This window comes from Gymnoscopelus braueri (genome assembly GCF_963280865.1).
Source record: "Gymnoscopelus braueri genome assembly, chromosome: 13".
Taxonomy (NCBI): Eukaryota; Metazoa; Chordata; class Actinopteri; order Myctophiformes; family Myctophidae; genus Gymnoscopelus; species Gymnoscopelus braueri.
Window position 1 is genome coordinate 13,396,377 of NC_137615.1, and position 22,229 is coordinate 13,418,605.

The following is a 22,229-nucleotide window of genomic DNA, read 5'->3' on the forward strand; positions in this document are numbered from 1 at the left end:
GACATTATTATGTGCAGAGACAGTTACTATTTCATTTCTAAGCATTGTTGACACATGGCTTAATGATTTGCTTTTTAAACATTTCAGGCAAGTCTCTCTACACCAAGAGGCTTTGTGAAAAACTAAAACGCTCAACCAAAAAGTCATCAGGGATGAAATGCATTCGCTTGATCGAGCCAAAGGTTGATGAGAATGTCATTCTTCAGTCTCTTCTTAACAACTCCAAGAAGGAGGAGCTGACAATTTTCCATTTTGATGTCACATCATCGGTAATGATTGTAATGCAAAGGCATTTTTTTATGGTGTATTTCTGATGAGAAAAGTCTTGGGTACCTTCTCACTGTGCTTAATGAATTAAACATCTGTCTTGTTTATCCTAATGTAAAGGTACGGAAAGGCCTCCAAGAATTCCTTTTCAAATTGTTGATTCTTCGCTATCTGATGGACTCTGAGGGAAAGATGTGGAAGTGCAGCAACAAGCAGTTGTATGTTATTGAGATCTTAGAGTCAACGACAAATCTTCCACGCAATGCTTCACGTCAGGTACGTTTTCCTTAATATATATATATTTCTTTTATCATTTATTTGTCCAGCATTGATTTTCATTTTATCCTTTTATCCTCTTTTTTTTGTCATAGAACCGGAATGTGAACACCTCTTTCATAGACGTGTTCCCAAAAGTTGTGTGCCAATCACCAAAAGAGGTGTTGATGATAGAGATGAGGAAGGAAGAAGATCCAACACTTGTGAACGCTCTGGACCCACTAATGGATGATCGAGAATTCAGGAGTGAAGCCTTCCAAAGACCATACCAATATCTCAGTCGATTCCATAATGGTGTCGATCTCGACACATTCATGTACAAGGGTGTTGAAGGGTCTCACGTAGAATGCCTACAGATGCTTCTCATGTACTGCGGCATTATGGACCCCTCCTGGGCAGAATTGAGAAACTTTGTATGGTTCTTGAACCTCCAGCTACAAGACTGCGAGACGTCTGTGTTTTGCGATGTTGAGTGCACTGGTGACACTCTGCAAGGATTCAAGACCTTTGTGGTGAACTTCATGATCCTGATGGCCAAGGACTTTGCCACACCGTCACTCAGCATCTCTGACCAGAGTCCCGGGAGACTGCAGATGGACCTAGCCGCTGTCCGCGATGAAGACTTGGCCCCGTTTCTGATCAGGAAGCGATGGGAGTCGGAGCCACATCCGTACATATTCTTTAACGATGACCACGTGTCCATGACCTTCATTGGCTTCCATCTTCGGCTTAATGCAGAGAACCGTGTAGATGCTGTTGATCCCACCTCAGGAAGGGTGATAAAACCGAACATCATGACACAAGAGTTGTATGCAGGGCTCCAGCTACAGAGAGTCCCTTTCAACATTGACTTTGATGGCCTACCCAGGGGGGAGAAAATAGAGAGACTATGCAACGTGCTCGGAATCCAGTGGCCTCTTGATCCGGATGAAACGTACGAGCTCACCACTGACAACATATTGAAGATGCTGGCCATCCACATGCGCTTCAGGTGTGGCATCCCTGTGATTATTATGGGGGAGACTGGGTGCGGTAAGACTAGGCTCATTAAGTTTCTTTGTGAACTGCGGAGGAGTGGAGTGGCCACTGAGAACATGAAACTGGTCAAGGTGCATGGAGGAACAAGTTCCGATATGATTTACAACAAAGTCAGAGAGGCGGAAGCGATCGCTTTAACCAACAAACACGATTACGGCTTTGACTCTGTTCTCTTCTTTGACGAGGCCAACACAACGGAGGCCATCAGCAGCATTAAAGAAGTCCTCTGTGACCAGACGGTTGAGGGGGAGGGCTTGACGCCCCACTGTGGATTGCAAGTTGTAGCGGCGTGCAACCCATATCGAAAGCACACGGATGAGATGATTCAAAGACTAGAGTCAGCTGGTCTCGGGTACAGAGTTCGAGCCGAAGAGACCGATGAAAAGCTTGGATCCATTCCGCTACGCCAGTTGGTGTACAGAGTTCAGGCGTTGCCACCAAGCATGATCCCTCTAGTGTGGGACTTTGGCCAGTTGAATGATCACACAGAGAAAATGTACATCCAACAGATTGTACAGAGGGTAGTCGAGGTCAATAAACTAAGTGTAGAATACATCCAGAGGATCACGGATGTTCTGTCAACCTCACAAAGGTACATGCGGACGAGGAAAGATGAATGCAGCTTTGTGAGCCTGAGGGATGTGGAACGCTGCATGCAAGCATTTGTGTGGTTCTATAAGAACCATGCCATGCTTTTTGCGGAGCTTGAAGTGTTTGAGAGAAGTCTGAATGTCAACAGGCCAGAAAGATACCAGAGAGCCCACAATGCCGGAGACCCTGTGGTGTGGTCTCTGATCATGGCTGCGGGGGTGTGCTACCACGCTTGCCTAGAGGACAAGGACACATACAGACAGAGAATCTGCAGGAAACTTCCGGAAACGTACAGTCCAATGAGAGTGATGCATGAAATTTCACGCATGCAGGATCTACTTCTGAGTGGTGTGCCAAAGCAACAATTGCAAACGATTGCAAGAAACAACGCGCTGAAAGAAAACGTCTTCATGATGGTGCTCTGCATTGAACTACGAATCCCCCTCTTTTTGGTTGGAAAACCTGGAAGTTCAAAGTCTCTGTCCAAAACTCTGGTGGCAGATGCAATGCAGGGCCAGGCCGCCCACTCTGAGCTCTACAAAAGGCTCAAACAGATCCACCTGGTGTCCTTCCAGTGCAGCCCTCACTCGACACCAGAGGGCATCATCAACACGTTCAAGCAGTGTGCTCGCTTCCAGGAGGGAAAGAACCTGACCGAGTACATTTCCGTCGTGGTCCTCGACGAGATTGGCTTGGCGGAGGACTCCCCTAAAATGCCCCTGAAAACTCTCCATCCACTGCTGGAGGAAGGATGCATTGACGACGAGCCGCTGCCACACAAAAAGGTTGGATTCATTGGCATTTCGAACTGGGCCTTGGACCCTGCAAAGATGAACAGAGGCATCTTTGTCTCCCGTGGTGACCCCGATGAAAAGGAACTCATCGACACTGCCAAAGGCATATGCTCATCCGATGCCATGATTTTGGACAAGGTCAGGGATTTTTTCCAGCCGTTCGCCAGGGCCTACTTGAAAATCTGCCACAAACAGGGAAAAGGCTTCTTTGGCCTGCGCGACTACTACAGCTTGGTGAAGATGATTTTCGCAATGGCAAAGGCCTCTCAACAGAAACCCAGTGCAGAACAGATTGTGGAGGCAGTGTTGAGGAATTTCAGTGGCAAAGATAATGTGGACGCAGTCAGTGTCTTCACCACAAGGTTACACATAACACCCAACCTAGAGAGCATCAGCACCATTGAGCTTGTGAGACAAAACATCGCAGCAATCGGACAGGAGGAAGAGTGCAGGTACCTGCTGGTTCTAACAAAAAACTACGCAGCCCTCCAGATCCTGCAGCAAGCCTTCTTCTCGGAAGGTAGACAGCCTGAAATCATCTTTGGCTCAAGCTTCCCCAAGGATCAAGAGTACACCCAGATATGTCGCAACATCAACAGAGTGAAAATCTGCATGGAAACGGGTCAAACCGTTGTGCTCCTGAACTTGCAGAACCTGTACGAAAGTCTGTACGACGCCCTCAACCAGTACTACGTCTGTCTCGGAGGACAAAAATACGTAGACCTCGGACTGGGAACCCATCGTGTCAAATGCAGAGTGCATGAGGACTTCAGGCTAATTGTCATCGAGGAAAAAGAGGTGGTCTACAAGCAGTTCCCAATCCCTCTCATCAACCGACTGGAGAAACACTACTTGGACATCCACACCGTCCTCCTCGCTGAGCAGAAGAGGGTCGTGAAAGAGTTGGAAACGTGGGTCAAACAGTTCATCTCCCTCAACACTCAACACGCAGCGGCGCCTCAGACACACAGGTACCTACCAGCGGACGTCTTCATTGGCTACCATTCAGACACGTGTGCCTCTGTGGTCCTCCAAGTGACAGAGAAGCAAAGTGACGTGGAAGCCTCGGATCGTGACCGAAGATTCCTGGACGAGGCCAAACTCATACTGCTCAACTGTGCGACACCCGACTCAGTGGTGCGTTTAGACTGCACGGGTCTCCCCAAAATCGAGAGTGAATATCTGGCAAGGGTCTACTTTGACGAACAGAACAACGGCTGCTTGACTGACTTCATCCTCGCTCACGTGAATCAGGATTCCTATGGCCTGGCCTTCTTCACAGAGGTAAGATTAAAGTTGTCATATACCATATATGCTTATATACTCCTATGTAATCTCTACAATACCCTGAAGTCATCCAACTTGTCATTGCTGATGCTTATGACTCTAATCCACAGGTGACAACATTCTCCAGACTTCTGACAGTATCTGATCTGGAGCCACTGGATCAGGGGTGTCATGGCGTGGAACTTCTCTCTCTCCAGCAGTTCGACACAGAACTCTCATTCCTCAAGAAGATCAAGTGTGTTAATATGTCACATCCATATTGTTCTCAGTTTTGCACTCAGAATCTGACATTATGCAATGTAAAAATCTCTTGTCTTTTCCTAGGTATTTCCTCACAACTGGAAACGGCCGCAATCCTGCACCTGGCAACAGACTCCTCATCATACAGTGTGATTATGATGAAGATGCTCAGAGTGCCAATCTGATCGCATCTGCAAAGTAGGTTGTTTGCTAAATGTTAAGCTAATTATATGTTGTTGATTTCAACATCTGCGTGGGCCTGTCACCATTATTACATAATCGCCTAATCGCAACTATCCTACATATAATTTGAGTAACCTCTGTCGGTCTGTCTTGGTGTCTGTCTTGGTGTCTTGGGTCGTCTGTGCCCGATCAAACTGCGCATGTGTCGTTGCCAGGTTTCGCGCGCGAAACAAGCAGCAAGGTCTATGAAAACAAGGCCAAACGAAACGAACCCTACAAGCAACAAGGTCTATGAAAAGAAGGCCAAACGAAGCGCTTTCACACATATACCTTGCCTCTTGGAAAACAGCCGATCTACAAGCTCACAACGCGTCCCCACACCCACCTGCACTTTCACAACCAACGCCAAAACACACTACCACCAATATGGCCCCTAAACCGCTTACAATAGAACAACATGGCAACACCAAAGCGTGCTTCTACACCATAGACCCCACCCACTCTCGCCAGAGAGCCACATTTCGTGGCCGCCTCCGTGGTGTGTGTGTGGGTTGGGGGGAGATGATCGCACCACAACTTCAGTCCGCGGCCGTGTATGCGTGGACACGCACGTGCGCATGCACGTTGGGGAGGCACGTGTCACAATGTACATTATTTGCGCGACGCCCGTGTGTGTTCGCGACGGGCCACGGGCCGCATGAGGATGTACCGTGGTGTGTGTGTGTGTGTGTGTGTGTGTGTGTGTTTGTTTGTGCGCGCTCGCGACGGCTCGCACGGGGAACGGCTCCGCCTGTTAGATCTTTATATGCGCGGGTGTTTGTGTGTGTTCTGTTCCTCCACGACGGGATGTGCGTGTGTGTGTACACACTACACCATTGGTTCTCAAAGTGGGGTCCGGGGACCCCCAGGGGTCCTTGAGGGAGTTCCAGGGGGTCCAGCTAAATGATAGATTAGGCACCAAATGGACCCTTATGGGTCTGTAACTCTGAGAGTGTACAAATGGAACCAAATGGACTCTAACGGGTCCATTTGGTTCCATTTGTACACTCTCAGAGTTAAATTAACATACATTTTACGATATAAACTGGGGTCCAAGGGATAGAAATGCCATTAAATGGGGGTCCGTAGCCCTAATGCATGTCAAACTGGGGGTCCTTGAAATTAAAATGGTTGAGATTCACTGCTAGAGCCGTAAAAAAATCTTCTCTTATCGGGGTCCCTGGCATATCTTTTCAAATGGGGGTCCGCGGGCTAACAAGTGTCAATTTGGGGGTCCTTGCCATGAAAAAGTTTGAGAACCACTGCACTACACAGTACAAACTCACTTTCGATCCCTGATAAACTGTCTGTTCTCACCGCATAAGCCAAACTGCACACTTTGGGTGCTCATATCCCCCTACGGGTATGGTCTAGTTTGAGATAATCACGATAATGTATGGCATAATCGTTTCCATGTTGAAAATTGTTCATATATTTTCAAAAATAATGGAAATGGCAGATCTGCAAGCTTGTAGATCAGCTATTTCCACTATTAATGTTTTATTTTTGTATAAAGTTATTACATTGTCATTATGTTATGTCATAATCGTGACAGCCCTACATCTGCGGTTAACCCATTAACACATTGACCGCCAGAGGTTAATCTCATAATGTACTCACCAGTGCCAACGTTTTATTGTTGTTTTTTGTTTTTTTCACGTCGCCATAGATCTTGTTAAAATCCTTAAGATTGATCCGTACACGGTCTGTTTACATCGGCGACATCTCCCTGCGTGTACCAGTCCAAACCACGTGTCAAACGGAGCCGCCATGTTTGAGTTCTGACCGTTTATCTTAACATGGGAAATGCGAGGATGAAAAACTACATGTTTACAGGGGCTTTTACAGGGGTTTTTGTGTACGACTTAGAATGGAGACAGACGGGAAACAAAAAACAGGATCGCACTTCCGGTCGACATCGGGTGGTGTTACACTGAAAATGGTCCCCCTAGAAAATTGAAAAAAAAAAAAAAAACGAAAAAAAGGAAAAAGCACCACAGCCCGTAGGCTACGGGATCGGCGCTTAACCGTTGGATTTAACGGCCCGTAGAACTACGGGCCCGGCGGTCAATGTGTTAAGACCTGAAGAAGCATCTGTGTCACTTTTTCATTTGAGCTAAAAAGCATTATTTTACACTTTGGCGATTCAAAAAGAGCAGATATACAAGCTCATAGCGCGGCACCGAGTGCCGCGCTATGAGCTTGTAGATCTGCTATTTTTGAAAAATTGAGAAAATGTGTGCAAATTAATATATTTATATTATTTTAAAGCGAACATTTTTAACTCAAATCTTTGCTTCTGGGTGTCCCTGGAACAACATGTTTTGAGAGTGGGGTCCTTGACATGAAAAAGTTTGAGAACCACTGATATAGAAACATAGGTTTTTCAGAAAACTGTTGGGATTTAGAAGACATTTGTAGAAATCGGCTTCAGGTCTTAAATGGGTTAAAGTGTTTTTGTCATGTTGTGTTTGATTGTGTTTTGACAGGTATTCAGCCATCAATGAAATCAACAAGTCAAGACAAGAGAACATGCAAAGCAACGTGTTTGTCTACTTCATCACCAAACTGCCCAGAATGGAGGGAGGAACTCCCTATGTTGGCTTTCATGGAGGTGAGAGCAACATGACTTGACTGAATGCCCTGTCATCCAAGCTTCAAGAAAATGTGTCATCGATTATATGAACTGCTTTAACATTTACAGGCCCCTGGAGTTCAGTGCATATTGACGACCTCAGAAGATCGAAGGATATTGTGTCTGATATCAAAGCCTTGCAAAATCTGACAATCAGTCAACTATTTGAAGAAAAGATTCAGCCCGAAGGTAGAAACTATTGATTAAAACATCTCTTCTTGTTGGTTGAAGTAACTTAACGGTAAACATGGGGCCTAAAATAAATAAATTATATTTTATACAGCTATGGAAGTAGATGACTTGTACTCTGAGACAGAGCAATCCGAAGAGAAGCCTGCAGGCCGTTCGGTAAGTAAAACACACATGTTGTAAAACTCATTCATATACAGCAGTGGTTCTCAACCTTTTCAGGCCGCGACCCCCCAAAATAATCACATAAATCAGATAAATCATGTGAAAATAGCTGATCTACATGCACACAACAAATGTAGATCAGCTATTTTCAAATTTTTGCCTCTTACTTAGCTAATATTTGACATATTTTTTATTGTGTAGTTTGTTGCTTTTTCATTATATAGCCATTAAAAAGGTCTTAAAAGTCCATAAAAGGTCACTTTAGATACGTGCAGATACCCTGTATACACTTACAGTATACGGTATGTTTGTTTACTGTTGAGTGAGAAAACTATGTTGGACATTAAGCTAATCATCTGGGGACCCCCCAAAATCATCTGGGGGACCCCCAGTTAAGGAACCACTGATATACCGTACCTACAGTACATGTTTTTATGTGAAGTGTTGCTAGTTTCTCTGGAAAACCTCTGGTACCTTCTGCTAGCAGGGCTGTGAGAATATCCTGGACACCACAGGACTAGTGCGGAGCTGTGTGCAGAACGCTGTGGGAATGCTGAGGGACCAGGTGGACAGTGGCTTCCGCAGCACAAGGAGAGTGGAGCTCCTGCTCACTCTCCTTAATGACCACGAGGAAATCAATGGTAATATGAGTCTCTTTGTTTGGCAGGGTTTTGTATTTTCTTCTCTTCTCTGGTCCAGGACATTACGGCACCAATCGTATCATTATTCTGCGTTTTATTATTCTCATCAGCGGAGTTTCTGAGAATGGTGAAGAGGCGCCTTCACTCGTCATTGGTTGCTCACGACGGCAACACTTTCTCAACCATCAAAAGCAACTGGGTCATTAAGGAGGCCTCCAACATCGATGCATTGCAGGAGGGCGGGACATTCAGGTGAGTGCTATTGTCACATATAAAGCATCTGTGTCATTTTAGATTTTAGCCACTTTAACCATTATTATTTTATTATTATTATTATTTTATACTTGGCTATTCAAAATAGCAGATATACAAGGTCACAGTGCGTCACTTCGAGCCGCGCTGCGATCTTGTAGATCTGCAATTTTTTTAATTTTTTTTTTATCTTTGAATATAATAAAGCGAACATTTTGAACTCAAATCTTTGCCTCTGGAGGTCCCTGGCATAAAATATTTTGAGATGGGGGTCGGCGGCCAAATACATATCATTTTGGGGGTCCTTGACATGGAAAAAGTGTGAGAACCACTGATATAGCAACAGGTTTTTCAGAAAACTGTTAGGATTTAGAAGACATTTTTATAATCGGCCTCAGGTCTTAATGGGTTAATACAGCATACAGAGGGTCAGAAACATGTGACTGTTTCTTCATCGTTCTAAGCTTGCGAATATTAATTGTAACACTATTTGGACCGTTGACAGACACACCCTATGGAAGCGTGTCCAAGCTGCCGTCGTTCCTTTCCTGGCCCAGCTGGTCTCCATCGTCGATCGTGATCAAAACCTGGATCTCCTGCTGGACACCAACTCGGGTGAACCTGTGAAGAAGCTGTGGTTGGATATCTTTGGCAACCACAAACTGTTGGAGGTCCCATCCATGACGCTGGACCACAGGTAAATGGTCTAAAGCAGTGGTTCTCAACCTGTCGGTCGGGCCCCCTAGGGGGGGATAGTATCGACAAACTATACTTTAAAAACTGGTCAAACATTGGCCAAATTGTCAAATAATATAAGAAAGAGGCAACTATTGTGAAAATTTACAATTAAATTGAATGCCTCAACTCCTGCAATTCCAAATGCTTGTCAGGGTGGGGGGTCCCTAGTTCAAATGATTATTTTGGGGGGTCATGACCTGAAAAGGTTGAGAGCCATTGGTCTGAACACTGATCTATACTTGCCGACGAGCAGATCTCTTCAGCATTCATATGTCTACAGGCTCAGGAGGGGTAGAGCTAGGTCGCTTGGGAATCAGAAGGTTCCCGGACCAATTATCATTTACTTATCTGCGTCTACATATGATCTCGTCTATTTATGCATTTTTGTCGGATAGAGCATACAAAAATGCAAAAAAGGATAGAGTCTATCCTTTTTCCCCTCTCCTCATCACTCTCTCATCTCCATCCCTCTGTCTCTGTACATGTGTCACAGCTCAGAGACGAGGACCATCCTTGTACAGAGGTACATGGGCCTGGACCAGAACATGGGCTGCAGCATGCCTTTCAGCTGGAGGATCAAGGACTATCTCGATGAGCTCTGGGTTCACGCCCTTCAACATGAAGGTATTTGATCATAATGTCACTCACAAATCACACTTACGACATGGCTACTTTCGAACAAAATCCTAAGAATAATTATTAGCTTACAAGCTCCTGCCTCCATTAAAAGCAGAGGCAGACCAGCCGTTGTTCTCAATAACAGAAAGCACAATACCTTCATTGATCAATCAGAATCGAGTATTAAACAAAGCCTTTTAATAATCAATATAACCATCTCATGTTTTTTTTCATCATGTACTGTCCTCATGTGTCCACTAGGCCAAACCCAAACTCAGTTTGAAGAGTTCTTTGGGAAGACTCCACTAGGCAGATACATTGCAAAAGCAGACGCCGAAACGCAGATGGAGTTTTTCCATCGATACCTGCAGGATTTCGTCTCCATGACCATGAACGTTACTGGCGAGGGAGATGTGCAGGTAATTGATTTAGTTTTTCCATTCATATTTCTAGTGATGGCAACACTGTTCCGTCAATCAGAAGTTCATTGATAAGGTATCTAATAATAATCGTTTTGAGTTTTGAGCTGTATTACAGTATGAATTTGTTATTTCATACTTTGTTCCCACGGCAGCTCCTGTGCGATGCCTTAAAGTGTGGTGTCAATGAGCTGCGACTGCGCCTCAATGCCACAGATAAAGAGCTGATATCTCTGCCATGGGTCCATGCTGCCTACCACGAGTTCAAGAACCGACTGCAGAACCTCTCCAGAATGCTCAGCATTGAACCGACGATGGCACAGGCCCTCCTGAGAAACACCCATGCCAGAGAGGGGATGGAGCTCGTAAGCTTCAAAATAGCCGTTTTTATTTTTCATTCTGCTTGAAATGTCAATGTATTTGAGACTATTGACTACTGTGTTTTTTCCATCTCCCCCCCAACAATGCTATCATTGCATGCTCAGGTTGAACCCATATCAATACCATAGAACTTTATTTGATCTAGTTTGATCAGTCATAAGAACATAATTGAATAAATCTGACTACATAACAATTCCCTTACATTTAAAGTGCTGCCACAAATTAAGAAAATAAGTTGTAGAAATAGTACAGTAACAGTAAAGCAACACAACATTTTATACACCAGGGCAATGCAAAGTTCTAACCTATTCTAATCACAATTTACAATTAAGAATGCAACAGTAAATACCTGAGGTTTGTTTAATATCATCTAAGTGGTTATTCCAGGTCTGTGGCAAATGATAACAAAATGCTGCTTCACCATGTTTTATTCTAACAAGTGGGACAACAATTCAGCAACATCAAGTTAAAAAGTAAACATTTAGAATATAAATTAAAAGTCAGATTTTGCAGACTTCAGACTTGTGTATTCGCTGATGCCCATTTAGGCTGTATCGGCAGTATTTCCAACACTAGTATCGGAACAACTCTAGTTTTTGTACAGTCCCTCCCGAATATGAATGTTTCTGTATTTGACTTTGATCTGAGGTGTCTTTTGACCGTATTCCCTCTGCCTCCTCGTAGATGCTAGATGTGTACGCCGCTGTGGCCTGCCTGGAATACCTGGAGCCCCAGGACCTGAACACAGACGCCCAGAGGCAGGCCTGGCTCAGGCAGGTCAAGAAGCTCCAAGTTCCCATTGAACTGATCTGCTCTGAAGACAGCATGAGACACTATGGAGCCAGGAGCAGGGACATGGTCCGCAGGGTCCAGTGAGTGCAACTTGAATGATTTTAGGGTTGCAACTATCACATTATTTCTTAACGATTATCCTATTGATTACTTATTTGATAAATCAAATAGCGCACAATAGTTTGTATTTATGTATCTTTTTTATATCAACGATTCCATTAACTACTGAAGTTACATTTTATACTTAATCAGACAATGGTGTCATGCAAGAATAATGAAAATATTAGATCTGCAAGCTCACAACATGTTGTTCACAGCGATGCATTGTGAGCTTGCAGGTCTGCTATTTTCATTTTTTTAAACTTTTAAAACAGTATTTTTTATTATCATGATATCTATTAGTTCAACTGTTTGAGCCCTAGAAATATTTTTCAAATGGGGCAATTTTGTGATGAAAATAAATTGCATTTATTATATTAGTTTAGATGTAGCATTGAGTTTGACGGTCGTTTACATTCTGTTGCGGTTCCGTTTTAGGAGCGGATGGAACCGGATCTTCTCCTTGTCTCTGTTTGTGGAGCACCTGTTGCTGGGCATCGAGGCGGTGGAGAGGCAGCTGACACCCGTGGTGTTAGAGCACACGCGAGGACTCGGCCAGGTCGGTGTGCTCTGATCACAAACGGTGTACAAATAGATTTTTAGTGTACCTTGTTTTCCATGTCAGACAGAAAATGTACTACATTCGTACTGACATTGTTACCTCTGACTTGTCATCCAGGTGCTGGAGAAGAACTCGGACCTCAAAACGCAGCAGGCATTTGAGGCAGTGATTACTATTCTCAAAGCCTGTAAAGACGGAGCAGTGGAACACATCTTCAGGTATGGATTGATCTTTATCTCTTCCCTTGTATCCATATCTTTCTTGCCCTGCGTTGTGCTTGTGGACCAAGGGGCAAGGCTTGGATATTTACAATGAGGCCAATACGGAAGAGAGACAGTTCATATAAATGGCCAGTAGGTGGCTGCAGGTGTCAGAAAGAATATTCTCTCATTAAAGCGGATGGGTTTTTGGATGAACTTTAGACTAGATTTTCTTACCTTAATAAAAATTGTCACAAATACTATATGCTTCCAGTCGCTAGTTTAAAGTCTCCTTTCAATCATCATGATATGCGTTTTGCTAAATTATGGTCCCATTTATTCTAAAATTGACGATAAAGTAGGCTATGCTCCAGGAGGGGCGGGATGATTTGATTGACAACCTACACAACCAATAGCATTCATTCCCCGCCCCGCTCTTGATTGAGAAGCTACCCAACCAATAGCATTCTTTGGGGGTTGTTTTCCGGTTCCCTGGTCACATGTCTGGTCTCAAGCAATAGCGTTTGAGTTCCGGCGTGCCCAACCGTATATATTAAAGATGGAGGATGCACGTTCCTGAACAATCGGCTTCATTTACGGTCTGTAGAAACCAATGGGTGACATTCTTTTTACAGTCTATGTTGTGGACTGGGATTCTACACTGTACTGTATGTGTGTTGTGTGCCTGTCTCGTCCAGGTTTGGGATCCAAATGTGCCCAGTGTGTATGGCGGGCGACCCCCGGGACCCCCTAAGCCTCTCCTGTGGACACGTCTACTGCATGGCCTGTATCAAACAGTGGCTGACCCCTGGTCAGATGTACTGTCCCCTCTGCATGCAGCCTGTTGCCGATGACTATCCCTTGACACCCTCAGAAGATCTGAGGTACAGTTAACACTTTTATGGAAAACGTATTAAAAGCCATAAACCTGCTATTTCACTCAGTAGATCAAAGCACAGATTCAAAATGGTTCATCCTAAACATACTTCAATTTAAAATCCCCATCAAATGGCATTCAGGGCAATTTTTGCTCTCTTGGTTTGTATATTTCTGCATTTAGCAAAATATCAACTTGAATATAGACTTAAAACTGAATCTGGAATGTTTCTTAGTGAATAAAATGTTATTTTGACCAGTTTGTACGGCAGAGTATGTTAACTCATTGAGTGCCATTAACGTGTTTTAGCGCTATGGTGCAACGTTCCATTAACGTGTTTCACGTGTTTTTGAAAAAAATAGAAAAAAAAAAAAAAAATCTTCCTGAACCCAAGATATCATTATCTGAAGATTTGCAGCTCCATCCACTCCTTGTTTAACTTATAACTGAAAAAGGCTGTATCTCGCTTCCTAAGCACTTTTGTTTTACTAAATTTTTAATTTTAATAAAAATTGTAATGGCCAGAAATAGATATTAATAATTATGGCACTCAATTAGTTAATACAATATAACTAAACATCTGTGATTGGAGTTGGTCTCCCTGATCTCCTACTGAGAAATTTAGACTCTTGTGTTCGTAGGAACACTAGTGGTTGACACGTAGTACTGCCTGAAGCTCAAAGCACTACGGCTTAAATATTATAGATTGCAGCTTTAATGCAGAGCAGAAGTTCATTTCATTGACATATGACAAACAGATAACATAGACTAACATCAACATTTAAATAAACCAACATTTCCTACCCTCAAAGTATGGTTACAAGGACAGACGCTATTGGAATGGCATTCTGTAGAGAAAAGACTGGAACGGCACACACATAATAAACTCTCTGAAACATCTACAGCATTTAGATTTCATGGGAACTTAAATAATGCAAAATTCGCCAACTTGTCCTCCTTTTCTGCAGGATTCTCATCAGCCGGCATGGTCAGTTCAGGAAGCAGTGCAACGCGTTCTTCATAGACCTGGTGTCCACCATGTGCTTCAAGGACAATTCTCCTCCCTGTCCAGCCATCATCCACCACCTCCTGTCCTTCCTCATGGTGGAAGTGCCCCAGATCCGCATTGTCAGAGGTGGGCCACGCATTTTGTGGTTGTCCTTAGTTATGAATGGATAAATACACAGAGTACTTTGCTTTATTGATTTATTGATTGAATAGTTTGTTAACAGTACAGTCAAATCTTATACATACACATGCATAACATACATGTTATATGTGTACAGTATGTTTTCTGTTGATATAGTTTTTTGTTTTGTTTTTTAAAGGTAATCGCCAGTTTCTGACAAAAGCGCTGTCTCCCTTTAATGACTCGGTGGATAAGAATCCCGTGGTTCGCTCGGTGGTCCTCAAGCTGTTGCTGAAGTACAGGTACAGTGATTCCATGTGCATGTTGGTGACCCGGGTTAGCCTATGCCCAGGGCTTAACACAATTTAAACTTTCAACTTTGTGTAAACTTTGTGTACACTTTTTTTCCCCCCAGCTTTGACGAGGTGAAAGGCTACCTGCAGCAACATCTGACGTCAGTTGAGCAGAGCAACCTCTTGGAGGTGTCTGACAAAACTGAGCTGTACTCCTTGTACATCAACTGCTTGGAGGTAGGTACAGAATATAGGTATAGGGGTGCAACAGTTAAAGGAACTAATCGATTTAATAAATTATAATAGATTTTCAAACCCAAAATAGCAGCTCCACAAGCTCACAACACATCACATCATGACGCATTGTGAGCTTGTAGTAGATCGGTATAAGATTTATAATTTTGCGTTGATTCGTTGATGTATACTTTTTTATTCAAAGAAATGCACTTCTCGATTTTTTTTTTTTTATCGATTAATCGAAAAAGTAATGGATGGAATAATCGCTAAGAAGATAATTGATAGTTTCATAGGAATTCACTTATGTGCCGCTTTCTCCACTGATCTAGGACTCCATGTTTGAGAGGCTGCAGTCCCATACTGTAGCAGAGCAGCAGGCCAGCTTGCAGCCTGAGAGGAACTTTCTGATGGACTATCTGCTCTCTGAGCCCGTCTCTGCTCCTGCAGCCACTGTAGAGTACCTGCAACAGGTGGCCAGGGTGCGAATGTGCCTGGACATGGCTGCTAACCTGCTCGTGTCCAAACTGGCTGCTATAGGTGTGTAAACCTTGATACAATTATTATTGTTTATATATCAGTCAAATAGTTAACAAATAATGTCTTGATTTCCATTATGTTTTAATTGTTAAACTTTGTGCATTGATTGCATTGTTTCTGTGTTCCAATGCACAATACGTGACATGCTGGTTGATGCATGCTGTCTCGTTGTTGTAGGGGTGTCATAGTTCATTGCACTAATTGATTTAATCGATAATTTAATAATACAATCGATTAGTAATCGATCCCTATTACTAATCTATTTTCACAAACGATAATGTTGTATAAAATGCGGCTGGCTATAAAAAGTGGTTAATCGATTCGTTATTATATAAAGAATAATTAAAAAACATGCTATACGATTAATCGAAAAAGTAACCAATAGAATAATCGTTCTTTATCAACACAAATTCCGGTCCGGGTAGCTCAGTCGGTAAAGCACTCACCTTTTGACCACACAAGGTCATCCCGGGAAACCGCCAACTCAGCGTATGAGTAGCCTGGCTTGGGTGTGGCAAGTCATGTTGTCAAGTACTGGGAGTTGATGGTAGGTGTTGCGCTCCACCTCAGCAATCCATCTCCCAGCGTTCTAGCACACTGCGAAACGGGGATAGACTCCCGCGCTCTGGCTGATACCGGCAATAATGATTAAAAATAATTGTTCTTGTCCTCACAACAGGAGTCCAGGAGAACCGTCAGGATGCAGAAACAACCTTCCTGTCCAGCGTGGTGGACCTGTGCAGACGCAGTGGGAACGACTGGTACCGCATCTACCTGATCCGAAAGATCTGCAGCCAGCATGGAGTGGAGTTTGTGCAGAAACTCCTCAAAGTGGATGATGTGCACTGGCTGTTCCCTGATGAAGTCCTGCAGCAGGTACATTCTATATTATAGCTCCTGTCGTGCAGTTTGAAGAAACAGGCTGATTATCCCATTAAGACCTGAGGCCGTTTCTAAAAATGTCTTCTAAATCTTAAAATTTTTTTGACAAAAGTATGTTGCTATATATCAGTGGTGCTCAAACTTTGTCATGTCAAGGACCCCCAAAATTATTTGGCCGCCGACCCCTGTCTCAACATATTTTGTTCCAGGGACCCTCCAGAAGCAAAGATTTGAGTTAAAGATGTTCGCTTTAAAACATATATATTTTCAAAGATGTGCACACATTTTCAAGATTTCTCAAAAATAGCAGATAGTGAGCTTGTATATCTGCTATTAACACATTCCACGCCAGAGTTTAATATCATAATGTACTCACCAGTGCCAGCGATTTATTGTAGTTTTTTAGTTTTTTTCACCTCGCCACAGACCTCGCTAAATACCTTAAGATCGTGCGTTCAACTGTTTGTAGACACACAGGGTAGCTGTGTGAGTGTAGCCTGGTAAACCCTCCCTCCGGAAATCTCATTTCTATTTGATTCCTGGAGTGAGTCTGGCATGAACCGCCTCTCTGCAATATTGGCTGTGTATGCCAAACGGCCGCGCCTATCAGCGTCGTCGCTCATTGTTCTGTGATTGACAGCTTACGTTGGCCAATCAGGTGGCGAGTTCGAGTGAGCCCAAAACACGAACGGCAGCCATCTTTTTCTTGTGCGGCCAATTCTCCGCTATTTTTTTACTTCAAAAAGCTCTCTAACTTCTATTTTGAGGCACGGAATTTACTTATAAGATATCGTTTGTATAGAATTTAGTTGTTTAACTTCATATATATGGTCAATTAATCATGACAAAGCCTATTTAAAAAATAATAATTAGAGAACCGGTAGGGGCGGGCAGTGACACCATTGTACCCGAAAAAGGCAACCCATTTTGGGTATGGCTGTCTCAAAAGTCCCGTCGCGTCACATTAAGACTGGTGAACTGCTGATTGGCTGAAGGGGAAAAATTATCATTGGCTGAAGGGGTTGTCAGTCAACGGTATTACTCCCGCCCAACTCCAGCACAGCCAATATTGCAGACAGGCGGATCAGGCCAGACTCACTCCAGGAATCAAATAGAAATGAGATTTCCGGAGGGAGGGTTTACCAGGCTAGTGTGAGTGGCCCAGAGAAGACATTTTCAATCGGCGATCGTCCATTTTGCAGTAGTCGCAGTTTCTCTTAAACAGCGTTCAGCGCGGAGAAAAACAACACCGAGATAATGGCGGATTAGCGGAAGCTTTAGAGCGGCGGCGGATGGGAACGAAAATCTTCGATTGACATTCATTTCCGTTTCCGGTGTACTACAATGAAATGTGTCTCTAAGAGGGAGGCCTACAATGAAATGTGTCACTGCGAGGGAGGCCTACAATTAAATGTGTCACTGCGAGGGAGGCCTACAATGAAATGTGTCACTGCAAAAAAAAAAAAAGACCACTTCGTGTAGAACTACGCGACTGGCACGCTGCGCAATTATTTAGGTTCGCGTAGAACTACGCGATTGGCACGCAATGTGTTAAAAAAATAGACACGGATGCTTTCCCGGTTTTAGTGGGTTATGGTCGTATTTCATGTTCATCAAAAACTTCTGTTACGCTTTCCTTCCAAGAGTCAAGAAGACACGCCCATAGACCAGTTTCTGGTGTGTGGAGAGGACTACAAGACAATCAGAGATGCTGTTGCCCAGGTGGTGATCAAAGGAAAAGCAAACACACTGGACAAGATCTATGAGGTACTGTGATTTTTGTACTGTATGTATCAATTCAATTTAATGCAAATCAATTTTATTTTAGCGCTAAATCACAGCACGTCGTCTCAAAACACTTTGCATAAAATAGAGCTGAGACCTGACATTTTCCAAGCCTGAGCAAGCAGTTTTTGAATGAAAAACTCGCCCTTAACTGGAAGTAATGTCAGGTAGACCCAGACGCTAGGGTGGGCAGCCATCTGCCTTGGTCTTGTTAGGGGGGGGTTAAGAGAGAGGGAGAGAGGAGAGATAATACTAGAGAGAGAGTTTTGTCTGCAAAGTGACTCAATTATCGTTCTATTCCTGTAGGGGTGTAAATGCTCACCACAGCGGAAGACCGTTTACCTGCTTTTAGCGCTGTACAGAGAAGTCACTTCTCTTTATAGAGACGTCCATGCAGGCTCACATCCCAAACCTGAGGTAAAACACCACATAAGGATATTTCTATATAATCTAATTTAGTTCTCTTTCAAGTCCCATTTTTATAATGTTTTTTTTGTTCTTGTTTCGTACCCACAGCAATGCCAAATCCTGCTGGCGTACATCCAGGATTCCAAGGCACTGGCCAGCCCCCAGGTAAAGGCCTTTGCCCAGGCCCTGGTGAGCAACCAGATGGGGCCGTTGACCGCTCACCCCGGGGCCTCTGGCAGCAACTGTGTGATGGTGGAGCTGACCGTTCACCTGGCAGCCGTCTTGCTCTGTTGGAATCAGGGTGTCCTTTTCCCCCTTCAACAGCTGGCTCTGGCGCCAACCAACATGCAGGTAAAGTGCGTTGCCATGCAGTGGTGTAAAGTAACTAAGTACAGTACAGACTATTTCAAATTTTCATTACTTTTACTTTTACTTCTACTCCACTACATCTCAGAGGCAAATATTATACTTTCACTCCACTACAATTATTTGAAAACTTTAGTTACTATTTACTTTGTAGATTTTTATTATTATTACAAAACATACATTCCGGCCATTTGAAAATAGCCAATCTCAATTCAATTCAATTCAAAGGGCTTTATTGGCATGAGAAAACATACGTTTACATTGCCAAAGCAGAAAGCACAATACAACAATACAGAAATACAATCAAAACAAAAAATATGTACATTTGAAAGTCACAATCTACAAGCTCACAATGCGTCGCGATTGAAAAAAAAGTACTTGCATAAGAGTACTTTTTCCACCACTGCTGCTGACCTCCCCGCCGTATGGAGTTACATTTGTGTCTTTATTAACCAAACAAAAGAAAAACATTTGAGAGAGAAAAAATATAAACAGAGCAAAGAATAGTTTTGAATGAAAACAAATTAAAACAGCAAGCGAAAAATAATAATTTGTAAGCAAAGGAAATTATATAAACAGAACAAAAAAATATTTTTAATTAAAACAAATTAAAAACGCAATCAAAAAAATATATTTGCAAGCAAAATAATAATTTGAAAGAAAAGAAAAAATAATTGAGAACAAAACTTTTAAAATTCAAGAGTAAAAAAATAAGGAAAAACGGTTTAAACTACATAAAACAAAATACTTAGTAAAATGTTTGGGTAATAAAATGTGTTGTGCTAAATAAAATGTTTTTAATGTTTTTTTTCCTCATTTGCGAATGAAAGTTGTTTTTTCTGATTGCAAAATGCCTTCTCTCTCAAAACCTATGTCTTTGGTCTCGATTTTTTTTTTCTCTCTCTTGGATTTGTTTGTGTGAGGGGTTAAAGTTCAGAAGGCGGGTCCTACGCTGATAGATGTAAGACACCTCTCCATTGGTCACTTGGAGTCTGAGTGACAGCTCCCCCTTCCTTATGTAGCTTGTTGAATGCAGGGATGGAGGTGTGTTACGGCCAGCATGGTTTTTTGATTATTATTATTATTAGCAGTTTGCAAAAAAAACAAAAAAACATGAAAGTATAATGCAAGGTCAGCTAAGAGTATTTAAAACCTAAGAAAGATGACTTGTTTCCATTGGGGTCCTTTGTATTCAATTCATAGAGACATTTAACACATTGGGTGCCAGAGGTTTATTAAAATATTATACGTTGAGTGCCAGCATTTCTTCCATCCACTTGCGTTATACGTTGAGTGCTGTGAGAAGCCCCGACGCGGAAATGCATGTAAACAAAGCGTGCGTGCGAGACGGCGGAGGGTCCCGACTAACGCCTGGAACAATAATATTTCTAACGCGACCCTCCATTGCAGCGTGATCGCCGATCGAAAACGGCTCGTTTCCACCACATTAAAAAGAAATGGAGATATTAAGCTTTTAATCAAGGAGATAACATTGAAAACGCCGACCGGAAGGATTTTTGACATGGAGCCAGATCCAGCCTCTTCTTCTCAGAAACTACTTGGGTGATGTCAAAGTTTCGTTTTAGCGCCCCACGTGGCCCACATGTATAAAAATAGAATTGGGTCAAAAACGGTCCGGACCGTTTTCGGCACTTCTCGTTTGGACCCTCAAAAACGGTCCGGACCGTTTTTGGCATTCAATGTGTTAATGACAGACAGATATACACTACTATGCAAAACATCATAAAAACAAAAACAAAAAAAATATGTACAGTAAACAGTTTGAGTAAACAGATTGATGGAATACTTTATTAACAGTAGGATACAGAGGTACAATTGTACAATGATTGTTATAAGGATAACACAAAAAGGCTTGTTTCCATTGTGGTCCTCTGGGACTGAGGTCAGAGCTCCATTCCAGCTCTGGACGCTACACTATTCGTTACAATACTGAGCATTTTAGGCTATTAGCAATTCAGATGATTCCCTAATGTTAGGTTTCTGTTCTACTTACAGTTTGTGATCTGTATTTAAAATTGTTGTATTGTTGTTACTGTTATAGTAGGCCAGTGGTTCCCAAACTTGGGATCGGGACCCTCAGAGGGGGTCCCCAGATTAGCTTAATGGGCAACATTGTTTTCTCTCTCAACAGTAAACAAACCAACCTATACAGTATAAGTGTATACAGGGTAACACATTTCTAAAGTGACAATTTAATGACTTTTAAGACCTTTTTAAGGCATTGTGCGCTTGTAGTTCGGCTATTTTCACAATATTTATCTGTGGAACCGAGTCAAACTAAATCTAATGCCTGGGTCAGGGTGGGTGGTCCCCAGTTCAAGTATGATTATTTTGGGGGGTCCCCAGTTCAAATATGATTATTTTAGGGATTCACAGCCTCGGAACCCTTTGAAATTATAAAATAAAGCTACATTATTTTATGTTATATTCGTTATTCTAATTAAGGCAAGGCTGAAGTGACTGGCCTATTGGCCAGGCCCATTCCAGATAGACTGCTTTGGAAACGTTTCGTCTGATAGTGTGCTTCAGGCTGTGAATCCCTAAAATAATCATATTTGAACTGGGGACCCCCCAAAATAATCATACTTGAACTGGGGACCACCCACCCTGACAAGCACTTGAAATTGTAGGCATTAGATTTAGTTTGACTCGGTTCCACAGATAAATATTGTGAAAATAGCCGAACTACAAGCGCACAATGCCTTAAAAAGGTCTTAAAAGTCATTAAATTGTCACTTTAGAAATGTGTTACCCTGTATACACGTATACTGTATAGGTTGGTTTGTTTATTGTTGAGAGAGAAAACAATGTTGCCCATTAAGCTAATCTGGGGACCCCCTCTGAGGGTCCCGATCCCAAGTTTGGGAACCACTGGCCTACTATAACAGTAACAACAATACAACAATTTTAAATACAGATCACAAACTGTAAGTAGAACAGAAACCTAACATCAGGGAATCATCTGAATTGCTAATAGCCTAAAATGCTCAATATTGTAACGAATAGTGTAGCGTCCAGAGCTGGAATGGAGCTCTGACCTCAGTCCCAGAGGACCACAATGGAAACGAGCCTTTTTGTGTTATCCTTATAACAATCATTGTACAATTGTACCTCTGTATCCTACTGTTAATAAAGTATTCCATCAATCTGTTTACTCAAACTGTTTACTGTACATATTTTTTTTGTTTTTGTTTTTTATGATGTTTTGCATAGTAGTGTATATCTGTCTGTCATTAAATGTCTCTATGAATTGAGTACAAAGGACCCCAATGGAAACAAGTCATCTTT

The 22,229-nt window shown here is 42.7% G+C and overlaps 1 protein-coding gene across 4 annotated transcripts in view; it reads left to right on the plus strand.

Moving 5' to 3' along the window:
* LOC308098088 (E3 ubiquitin-protein ligase rnf213-alpha-like) overlaps positions 1 to 22,229 on the plus strand; it is a 58,123-nt gene that overhangs the window by 21,019 nt on the left and 14,875 nt on the right. For 3 of the 4 annotated variants that reach the window (XM_080446312.1, XM_080446315.1, XM_080446314.1), the window contains 26 exons: positions 88 to 269; positions 388 to 543; positions 639 to 4,250; positions 4,364 to 4,488; positions 4,578 to 4,691; positions 7,205 to 7,329; positions 7,420 to 7,539; positions 7,634 to 7,698; positions 8,189 to 8,345; positions 8,456 to 8,597; positions 9,103 to 9,294; positions 9,829 to 9,959; positions 10,215 to 10,372; positions 10,528 to 10,737; positions 11,438 to 11,625; positions 12,083 to 12,203; positions 12,324 to 12,424; positions 13,105 to 13,290; positions 14,252 to 14,418; positions 14,612 to 14,714; positions 14,828 to 14,942; positions 15,272 to 15,479; positions 16,159 to 16,355; positions 18,006 to 18,128; positions 18,453 to 18,563; positions 18,663 to 18,905. In XM_080446312.1, coding sequence (XP_080302438.1) covers positions 88 to 269; positions 388 to 543; positions 639 to 4,250; positions 4,364 to 4,488; positions 4,578 to 4,691; positions 7,205 to 7,329; positions 7,420 to 7,539; positions 7,634 to 7,698; positions 8,189 to 8,345; positions 8,456 to 8,597; positions 9,103 to 9,294; positions 9,829 to 9,959; positions 10,215 to 10,372; positions 10,528 to 10,737; positions 11,438 to 11,625; positions 12,083 to 12,203; positions 12,324 to 12,424; positions 13,105 to 13,290; positions 14,252 to 14,418; positions 14,612 to 14,714; positions 14,828 to 14,942; positions 15,272 to 15,479; positions 16,159 to 16,355; positions 18,006 to 18,128; positions 18,453 to 18,563; positions 18,663 to 18,905 — 7,352 coding nt within the window. The remainder of the gene's footprint in view (positions 1 to 87; positions 270 to 387; positions 544 to 638; positions 4,251 to 4,363; positions 4,489 to 4,577; positions 4,692 to 7,204; positions 7,330 to 7,419; positions 7,540 to 7,633; positions 7,699 to 8,188; positions 8,346 to 8,455; positions 8,598 to 9,102; positions 9,295 to 9,828; positions 9,960 to 10,214; positions 10,373 to 10,527; positions 10,738 to 11,437; positions 11,626 to 12,082; positions 12,204 to 12,323; positions 12,425 to 13,104; positions 13,291 to 14,251; positions 14,419 to 14,611; positions 14,715 to 14,827; positions 14,943 to 15,271; positions 15,480 to 16,158; positions 16,356 to 18,005; positions 18,129 to 18,452; positions 18,564 to 18,662; positions 18,906 to 22,229) is intronic. The other variant, XM_080446313.1, reaches the window with a different exon arrangement.